This window comes from Diplodia corticola, assembly GCF_001883845.1.
Source record: "Diplodia corticola strain CBS 112549 chromosome Unknown scaffold117, whole genome shotgun sequence".
NCBI lineage: Eukaryota > Fungi > Ascomycota > Dothideomycetes > Botryosphaeriales > Botryosphaeriaceae > Diplodia > Diplodia corticola.
Window position 1 is genome coordinate 24805 of NW_017971596.1, and position 9748 is coordinate 34552.

A 9748-nucleotide genomic window follows, 5' to 3' on the forward strand; every position below is an offset into this window, starting at 1 on the left:
CGAAACTACTGTAGACACTTCGTATAAACAACCTTTGCCCCGGCTGGAGCTACCTATTTCGCGTCGGCCTTTTGTCGTCACCCGGCCGCGCGGCGCGGTCCGGACCGTCCGGCAAGCATCACTCTTCCATGGCGAATCGCTTTTCTGACACATGGGCAAACGATGCTTGGATCTCATCAGTACCTTATCTTGTGCACCGACTCATCTCACTCACTAGTCAGACCCGTCGACTTGGGGGCCGTGCGGCATGCCAACGTTCTTGGCCACACTGCCGTCTATTTCTCGTACGTTGTACACTCCAATGTAATATATATAAACTTGTGTATTCTTTCTTGTAATATTCAAGGAGGAAGTAGATACTACTTGACTAAAGCAAACAATACCGTACGAGACTGCTGGCATTCTTCCACTGCCTTGCTCACTTGCGCTCCTTGAAGCGCACCCGCAGCTCCGGTTTCCACCACATGACATGCACGCGCGACGACTGCAGCCAGTCGAGCCCGTCGTCGACCAGCTCGAGATCGTAGCGGAAGTGCAGCGTGGCGAGCGTCAGGCTCATCTCCACGTACGCGAAGCTGTGCACCCAGTCAGCGCAGGCGGCCAAGGGAGGGAGGGTCAAAACGCACTTGCGGCCCAGGCAGCCGCGCGGGCCGAGGCTGAAGGGCTGGCTTGCCTCCTTGACGTCGGTGCAGTCCGGGTCGAGCCAGCGCTCGGGCTTGAAGGCGTACGGGTCGTGGAAGTAGGCCTCGTCGTGCGTCGGCGACCAGGCGCTGGTGTAGCACTCGGCGCCGGGCGGCACCCACACGCCGTCGACGACGGCGCCGGGGCTCACGCGCGGGAAGCCCTGCGAGCCCGGCGGGTACAGGCGCAGCCCCTCGGAGATGACGGCCATGAGGTACGGCAGCTGCTGCGCCGTCAGCGCGTCGATGTCGCCCGCCGTCGCGTACCGCGTGCGGATCTCGGCGCGCAGCTTGTCGTACGCGGCCGGCGTGCGCAGCAGAAAGAACGTCACCGCCGCCAGGAAGGTGGCGACGGTCTCGCCGCCGGCGATGACCAGCGTCGACGAGTGCGCCGTCAGCTCCTCGCGGTCCAGCTCGCCCGCCTGCACCTTGGACACGAGACTGGTCAGGAAGTCCTTGCGCGTCGACTCGGCGGCGAGCCGGCTGTAGCGGTGCACGGGGGGTCAGCGTGCAGGGCAGCAAACGCGAAGGGGCGGCTTGATGGCCGTGACTGACCTCGCAACCTTGTTCCTGCTGTACCCGGAGTGCTTGTCGCGAATGGCCACGGTGAAGCGCGGCAGGAGCAGCTTGCCGATGCGGGCCACGATGGGGTATCGTCTGAGGTTGTCAAGCACGGTGACAAAGAAGAGGTGCTCCAGGATGAGCTGCTGCCAGAAGTGCGGCTTGCCTGGTTGATGTCCGGTCAGCCATGCAGCGTCCCGGCGGCGAAGGCGGGCAGAAACCGACCGTCCTTGACGCAGTTGAAGCTCTCTCCAAACGCCATCTCGCCGAGGATGTCGAAGGCGAGCATTTCGTACCACTTTGTCACATCGATGCCGCTGCCGCCCGGGCTGGCATCGCTGGCCTTGCCCACGGCGTCGACGAATTCGTCCACGCAGCTGCGTACGATGGACTCCTGCTCGAGCAGCGCCTTGGTCGAGAAGGCGGTGGTGAGCGTCTGCTTCATGCGACGGTGGCGGGCCGGATCACGCTCGCTGCCGATGCAGAGCGAGCGGTAGCCGGACCCGTACATGTCGTAGAACTCGCTCTTGACCATCGGCTTCGGGCTCTGCGCCGACACGTGCCCGTAGATGGCCTTCCACGAGTCGACCGAGCAGAAGGACAGCTCGTTCGGCGCAACGCGGACGACCTTGCCTAAGGTCAGACCAGGGTCAGCCATCTGCCTTTCTCCCGCGAGTGCCGCTGGCCATACCATAGCGCTTGTGCTGCTCGTCTATCGCGAGGTGGATGCGCCCGGACGTCGTGTGCCAGACACGCCAGAGCTTCGCACGCTGCGTTAGCCAGCAGGTCCCGCAGTGTCCTTGGTTTCGGGGGCCATGGGCGTACCAGGCTCGATCTTGCCAGCCACGGGCCGGGAAACGAGGCCAGCGGGTGGAAGTAGAGGTTGTACACCATCCACGAGGCCACGTACACGATGACCTGTTGGATTGCAGTCAGCCCTTGTGCCGCCAGAGACGCGCAGGTAAAAGACCACTCACCGTCGCCAGGCAGGCGGCACCAAGCGCCCTGGGCTCCGAAGCCAGACCCTGCAGAGTTTCCGGATCCAAGACACCCATGGCTTTTTTTGTTTTGTTTTTGGGGTTATTCCACAAAAGCCGAGAAAGGCCAGCGACGTTGCGGCGTTGAGCGAGGACGGGTCAAGATATGGTCGCTTGGGGGGGGGGGGGGGGGGGGGGGGGCGCTTCGGCCAGGCTGAAAGCGGAATCGCCCCGAGGACAAACTGCCTATGTTGAGGCCGGGCCGGGCCGCACCCCACTCGATCCTCCGGCCAAACCACTTCAAGAGGCGGGCTCCAAAGCAGCTGCCTGCGCTTGCTTTCCGTCTGCCTTCATGCACAAGCACTGCCGATGACTGTAGCAAGGCATCGTTCGCAAAGCATTTGGTGGATTTTGCCGTCGTCCACAGAGAGAAATATTTCCGTTGGCCCGCTTCGTGAAGTCGAAGATACGAGCAGCGTGTTTGAGCCCTCACAGCACTGCCAAGTAGTCAGTCCAATCGGGGATTTGAAAGCGGTTTAGCGTAGCCTGTTCCTCATAAAACGTAGCTCATATTCGTGTAGGCCCTTGGAAGGAGCAATCCATTGAGTTCAAACACACAGCAAGCGCGAACATGAAAAAATTGCAGTAGATGAGAGAAGACGGCTGTTTTTGTGTCACGCGTCTGTCCTTGAATGCGCCGATGCTTGTTCGCAGTCCCTTCCTCTATCCCCCGTAACCCCTGAGCGCCTCTAATGAGTGTAGGAAATCGTCGATGCCAAGAAGACTCATCTCATGGGATGAAAATCTTCGCCGTCCTCTGGAAATGGGCTATGATGTGCCGCAGACGCGCCTCCTGCTGCTGGATGATTTGCGTCTGCAGCTGATCGTCGGTGGACAGCACCCGCACGCGCAGCCGCTCGAGCAGATCCCGGATGCGCGTGAGCTGGAGGTAGATGAGCAGCTCCATGATGTGCCCCCACTCCCGCTCGCAGTCGATCGGGTACTCGCCGAGAGACATGCGCCGCGGAGGCTGCTGGTCGCCGCCATCTGCTGCGGCTGCAGCTGCGGTTGCGGCTGCGGCTGCGGCTGCGCCCGCCGCGCCGTCGTCGAACGGGGCTTGGTCCGCGGGCGACTCGGACGTCCACGGGCCGCTGCCGCGCGCGTACAGCCGCTGGTGCGAGGCGATGAGCTTGTCAGAGACCATGATGACCAGCATGGTTGCCGACGTCGAGGCGTGGCAGTGGGCGCAGGATAGCAGTTTCTCACAGTCAACGATGGCCGTCTTGTACGCCGCCAAGGTGGTTTCGGTCGGCGCCGCCGTGTCAGACGGCTCGAACTTCTCGACCGAGGCGATGGCCCGGATGATGCAATTGCAGCTCGTGCTCGCAACGCTTGACGGCCGCGATACATCGGTGCTGGTGTTGGTGCTGTGCTGCGGGACTGCCAGTACGCCCGAACCCGGTGGAGCAGAGCCCTCTACGAGCCAGGCATCCGCGAGTGCGCTGTCGTCCCAACCGATAAGCGATTCCCAAGTTGAGATGTAGAGATCAAGGTCACCTTCCTCTGCTGCTTCCTCGGCGCTCGGGCCCTGCGGTACTGCTTCGCGTGTGCCAGTCCCTTCTGCAACTGCTTCGTCCCCGGGTCGAGACGACGCGCTGCAGACAACCTCATCGTTCATTGAGGCGCCCAAGGTGGCCTTCGGGCTGTCGCTGCCCGGACCCGGAGGCTTGGAAGCCGCGGCTTTACTGGGGCTGGCCTCCCTGAAGGAGTCGTTATCCGAAGCCAGCACGGCGTCAAAGAGCTGGTTCTCATCTACGGTGGTCGGAAAGGTGTCCTGCGAGGTGTCGCACTCTGAGAATGTCGAATGATTCCAGAAGTCGTTGGAACGCGCCGTGCTATCCGGCGTGGAGCCTTTATTCGGGCTGCAGTTCTGGTCGACTGCAACGGGTTTCTGCTCTTCTCTATGCACCGCGTCCTTCCTCGCGCCCCCCGAACGGGCTCCTCTCGTGGGATACGTGCAGTCTAAGCGCTTCGAGACGCAACGCTGGCACGATGGCTTGTCCCCGCTGCATCTGAGCTTCGAAGTGTCAGAATCAACAGCTGGGGGCTGGAAGCCAGGGCGAGATACCTTTTTGGCCCTGCAGTACATGCATGCAAGGCGCAGAATGCCCGTGGATGCGGTCTTGGGGGGCCTATCGCAGCGCTCGTGCAATAGGTCGCTCTCGGGGCTGTACCTTAGCATGGTAAACATTGTTGGCACGCGTAGAGAGGATTGGAGCATAGCTTGGAGTGGTCCCGAAGGGACAGCCGCCTCTATTTAGATTGCTCTGATATGCGTCTGACGCTCTATCTCAAGCTACCAGGATCAGAGTAATGCACGACTGAGACACTTTGGACTTTTCTTATGGTGTCGCAGATCTAACCTCGGCATAGGCAAAGGCCCGGTGCTTCTCAAGCACAATCGGCCTTGTCTTGTACCGAGTCGTATTCGTTCCTTTCCTACCAATTAACGGTCGCGGATTGCGTTAATTCCGTTCCACACCGCATCGCGCTTGCGGAGAAGGTGTTGATTGTTGTGTAGAAGTCCAAGAGGTAAAGAAGCGTGGGTATAGCATACAACAAGGGCGCTGTCCTGGACACGTGAGCTGGTGGCTCAGCTAGGCTGGCCTCTCTGCACGGCGGCGCTGGCAATGCTTTGCGTGTCCGGTTCAAGTCGACGGCCGCGGGCAGCCTGACGAGCGCAGTCCCCTCTTTCCCATCCACGCACGATGGCACTGGTCTCGACCATCTCGGAGCATAGCCGAGTCGACAAGTAGGTGATGACTCGTGGACGCGCACTCTGCTGGCCGGAGCTGTGGAAGCTAACTCGAAACAGGCAGTTCATGCCAGATGTTCTGAATACGCACCATCCAGAGGCTCTACAACAATCTTTTCGGCCTCTTGGCTAGTAACCTGCCGCCCCGCCCAAGCCAAGCCGCCCCATAATGCCACCCTCCTGTGGTCTGAAGGGGAACAAAGTTAGCGTCGCGCTAACGTAAATCATCGTTTCCGGGGTATTCGAGATCCTTCATTGGCTATCTCTCTTGACATATTAAAGTCTGGTTTCCACCCTTTGTCATTAAGCTGGTGGAGCGCGCTAACGTTTGGTCAGGTCCCCTTTAGACCACAGTACGCAAGGGCTTGTGGCGCTAGGATCCACAGGCGCAGTTCCTGCCGCTCGGTGTGCGATTTGCCTGCCTCGGCTCAATTCGGTCGTGGGTAACGCCGTTGGTAGCTGAGTTGAGTTGAGGTGCTCCTGTGCCCGTCCGCTCGCATCGCCCTGCAGGGCGGTGCGTGCCAGGCTATTGACTCCGCAATGGAACCAATTCGTTATTGGTGTCGCCGGCTATTTCCAGAGCTGTATTGGCTGCGGCCTACTTCCTGTCAAGGGTCATGTCACGGGAGCGCTGAAACACTAAGCTCGCCCGCCATGCAACAATTCTCGTCGCTGTGCTCTGGCGCTGCTTGTGACCAACCTCGACGGACAGCATGATGGCAGATACCTCCAGACTATTCTCGCTCCTTGATAAGTTAGCGCGCGCAATGACGGAAGAAGAGGGGGTGTGTTGCTAATGTGTTAGGATTATGCACTTGCTGCTACCCACGACCTTTGCGGGATCCTGGCCGGTCTCAATTTACACCGCTGCGACGATGTTGGCAGCCGGCTGCGCGTTAAATCCTCCTACCGGGGCACCCGCCATTGCTAAGCCCACGAGATGCTTATTAATGTTCAAGAATACGCGGGAGCCTCGGACTTAGTCGAAAGCAGCACTGGCGAAGGCGGCCCGAGCACACACCCAGTTGGCTATATGGGGCGTGTTCGGAAGAGTGGAGGCCCGCGCTACACATGCGGACGTGATGGCCGGACACGCCAGACTTTCCTAGCGGGGAGCAGACTGGCAAAAATCGGATTAAAAAAGAGCGAGGAAGCGAGGCAGACTGAGAGAGAGGCTACTGCTTCACCAACAACCAACAACAGGCAACACCTTCCTCGACGAACGATGGTCCAAGCCGCCAGCAGCTCTGCAGGGCTGGGCGTCCCGCTCTCAATCATCATATGCGTGATGGTTGCGATTGCCCTCTTTGCCAGATCTCGTCATCAGACCCTGCTGTCTGTGCCTACCATCCAGGCCCCGGGGGGTGACTTCAGGAAGGCGCTGAACGAAGGATACGAGAAGGTGTGTTCGCAACACCGTTTCCACCGCTCACGCCTCCTCTAGCTGACACGGCCCGTCCTCCCCAGGCAAAGCTCAACCCGCAATGGATCTTCCAGATCCCAACGGTAAGCTCGCCGATGACGATCCTGGCGCCGGCGCTGCTGGACGAAATCCGCGCGGTGTCCGAGAAGAAACTCAACTTCCGGCGCGAGATGTACGACCGCTTCGTCGGGCGCTACACGGCGTTTGCGTCCAACGACAGCGCCATGGTAGTGGCGATCAAGAACAAGCTTACCCCGGGCATCGACCGGCTGCTGCCGACGATGGACGACGAGGCGCAGTTCGCCGTCCGCACAACGCTGGCTAGCTGCGGCGCCGACGGGTGGACCACGGTGCCGCTGCACTCGACGGCCACCCGGCTGATTGCCCTGCTGTCGGGCCGCGTCTTTGTCGGGCTGCCACTGTCGCGCAACGAGGAATGGTAGGTGCCGGGCCCCAGAGCCGCTGCCGCCGGCCGCCCCCGCTAACGCCCGAGGGCAATAGGATCGACGCTGCCGTCAACGTCACGCAGCACTCAATCGCCGGCGCGTTCAAGCTCCTGGCGTACCCGGCCTGGCTGCGGCCGCTCGTGCGCCTGTTCGTGCGCGAGGTTGGCGGCGTTGAAGAGTGCCGCCAGGCCACCGAGCGCATGCTGCGGCCGCTGGTTGAGCAGCGTCTGCGCGACATGCGCAGCGGCGGCGCCGACTTCCAGGGCCAGGACGACATGATCCAGTGGCTGATCACGCACGCACCCCCGGGCAGTGTTTCCGACGTTGCCTGGCACGTTTCGCAGCACCTTGTGCTCAACATCGCCGCGATACACACGACAAGCGGGCAGGTACGTGCGGACACCGCCGGTCTCGGTCTCGAGATCGCTGCGGGTGGCAAGTGTCTCCCCGTTGTCCGTTCACTGATCTCGCATAATTAGCTCTCCGGCACGCTATTTGCGCTCGCAGCACGCCCGCACTACATGCAGCCGCTGCGCGAGGAAATCGAGGCCTGCATACTCAAGCACGGCGCCCTCACCAAGCAATGTCTACACGACATGGTCAAGCTGGACAGCTTTCTGCGCGAAGTCCAGCGGCTAAGCCCGCCTGGTCTGGGTAGCTATTCCCCGCCCTGAGTCTCCCCCCTCTCTTGCTCGACCGTCTAACGCCGCGGGGGGTCCTTTGGCTCTGTGTGCAGTGTCCGTCAACCGGAAAGTGCTCGAGCCGATCACGCTGTCGAACGGCCAGCGCCTGCCCGTGGGCACGTCCATAGCCTTCCCGGCCGACGCAATAAACCGCGACCCCGAGCTGTGGGAGCGCCCGGCCGACTTCGACGGCTTCCGCTTCGCGCGGCTGCGCACGGAGCCCGGCAGCGAGAACAGCTTCCAGTTCGTGTCGTCGAACGCGTCGGGAATCAGCTTCGGTAAGCCAAGCGGGCCGTCCTCCCCTGCCCCCCTACAGCCGTGACGCACCTGAGGATTGAAGAAGCTGACACTCGTGGGTGGTGGGCAGGACACGGCAAAGCGGCGTGTCCCGGGCGCTGGTTCGCGGCAACGGAGCTGAAGGTGATGCTAGCACGCCTGCTGCCGGACTTCGACTTCGCGCTGGCCGAGGGCGGAGATGGCCCGCTGCACGCGTTCGTGGACGTGCTTGGGGCCCCAGACCCCACGAGGCAGATCCGGGTGAGGCGGAGGGCCTAGGTGACGCGTGCTCCAATACCGATATCGTAGTCAGAGGGCAGTTGTGCGTTCGTAGGCGGACCAACACCGGCGATTACCTGACAAGCTCCATCCAGTCCAGACACGTCACCCCAGAGGACGAAGGCATGTTTCTGCTAGCGTGTAGCAAGTTGTATCTGGTCCTGTAAAGTTTATCTTGCTCTAGAAGACTGGTCCTCGTCTCGGCTCCTGTTCGATGGCTGAGCCCCACGGGTGATCTGCTGCAATTGACAATGCGTCTCAAAAAAGCTCCTGCTCTCTAGGGGTGAACTGCCGCCGAGATTCCGAGCGAGGCCGTACGCTTAGCAGTGGTTTTCGACTCAGAGTGACTCATAATGACGGCCGGCTGGCGCTGACCTGGGGCCGCGCCGACGACCCGGGCGTGGCGTTCGTGGAGGCCCGCTGCGACGTCGCCCTAGTAGCCCTCGCCGCCCCGGCCCGTCCCGCAGCTGCCCGCCCCTAGGATCCCGCAAGCTTCCCGGTAGCGTAGTTAGTACCGTACCGTATAAATTAGTGTATAAGCCATATAGCTTATAGCGGTTTAACTAGCTAAGAAAGATATAAGAGGTATAGCTTATACGCGGATAGAGCTTATAATCGGAATAATTAGCTAATATTACTAGTTCTACGCTAATACTAAAGATACTTACTATAAGATAGCTATAAATTTAACCCCCCCTTTTCTTCCCCCTCGAAAAAATAACTTTTTCTCCGTCGCTTACTCTAAACTTATATATAAAATAGTAGTAAACTTAGAGAACTCGCTACTATTCTATATTTATACTACTAATTATCGGTCTTACGACGAATAAGAGAGATAAAAAATATAATTTATAAATTATTAATTTATAAATTATTATATACTTTAGTAGTAGCTTAGTAAAATAAAAATACTAATAAAGTTAAATATAATAGTTTTTTTAGTAAATAAATAAATTTCTTTACTCTTTTTAACGTTTAAGTATTTCCGCTTTTTAAGTCTAGAAATATTACTATATATACGGTAAATTACTAAAATACCTAGTTTTTTTTTTAAAATAATTACTAAAATACCTAGTTCTTTTAAGAATATTACTAAAATACCTAGTTTTTAAAGATAATTACTAAAATACCTATACCCTTACTAAAATACCTAGTTTTTATAAAATTTATCTGAATACCCTATATAAAAATTTAACTTTCTATATATTTTCTTCTAAATTTTAAAACGGGTAAAACTAGGTATTTCGGTAAATATAATATAAAGTATAATATTTTAGTAAATAATATTTACGTAAATATCTAGTTATTTTTTAAGAAAATTACTATGACTTTATTTCTTTATAAAAAACTCTAAAATATAAAGTAGAGTATTTTAGTAGAATAGTTTACTAAAATACCTAGTTTTTTTAGAATTATTACGACTTTATTTCTCTATAAATAATTCTATAACTCTTAATTTAAGTACTATATATACTATAACTTTATAATATTTAAAAAGTATTTCTAAAACCTATTATAGTTTAAGAGAAAATTAATTTTAAAATAACGTATTTTTATTTTCTATTTAAGCTATTTCTTATAAATACTTTAATAAGTTTTTAGTATTTT

At 56.8% G+C, this 9748-nt stretch overlaps 3 protein-coding genes across 3 annotated transcripts; 1 reads left to right on the forward strand and 2 right to left on the reverse strand.

Annotated features, from left to right (window-relative positions):
- Positions 1-418: 418 nt before the first annotated feature.
- On the reverse strand, positions 419-2296 carry BKCO1_11700014 (cytochrome p450; the record flags this gene model as incomplete). The annotated part of the gene is made up of 7 exons (XM_020270548.1): positions 419-575; positions 627-1163; positions 1236-1407; positions 1467-1874; positions 1933-2002; positions 2067-2159; positions 2219-2296. The coding sequence occupies 7 exons, from the start codon at positions 2294-2296 to the stop codon at positions 419-421; spliced, it is 1515 nt and encodes a 504-aa protein (XP_020124981.1).
- Positions 2297-3008: 712 nt separating this feature from the next.
- BKCO1_11700015 (c6 zinc finger domain-containing protein) lies at positions 3009-4469 on the reverse strand (the record flags this gene model as incomplete). The annotated part of the gene is made up of 1 exon (XM_020270549.1): positions 3009-4469. The coding sequence occupies one exon, from the start codon at positions 4467-4469 to the stop codon at positions 3009-3011; it is 1461 nt and encodes a 486-aa protein (XP_020124982.1).
- Positions 4470-6258: 1789 nt separating this feature from the next.
- Positions 6259-8140, forward strand: BKCO1_11700016 (cytochrome p450; the record flags this gene model as incomplete). Its single annotated transcript, XM_020270550.1, has 6 exons — positions 6259-6435; positions 6501-6895; positions 6958-7291; positions 7382-7556; positions 7639-7863; positions 7953-8140. 6 exons carry the CDS (start codon positions 6259-6261, stop codon positions 8138-8140), a joined length of 1494 nt encoding a protein of 497 aa, XP_020124983.1.
- Positions 8141-9748: the final 1608 nt, after the last annotated feature.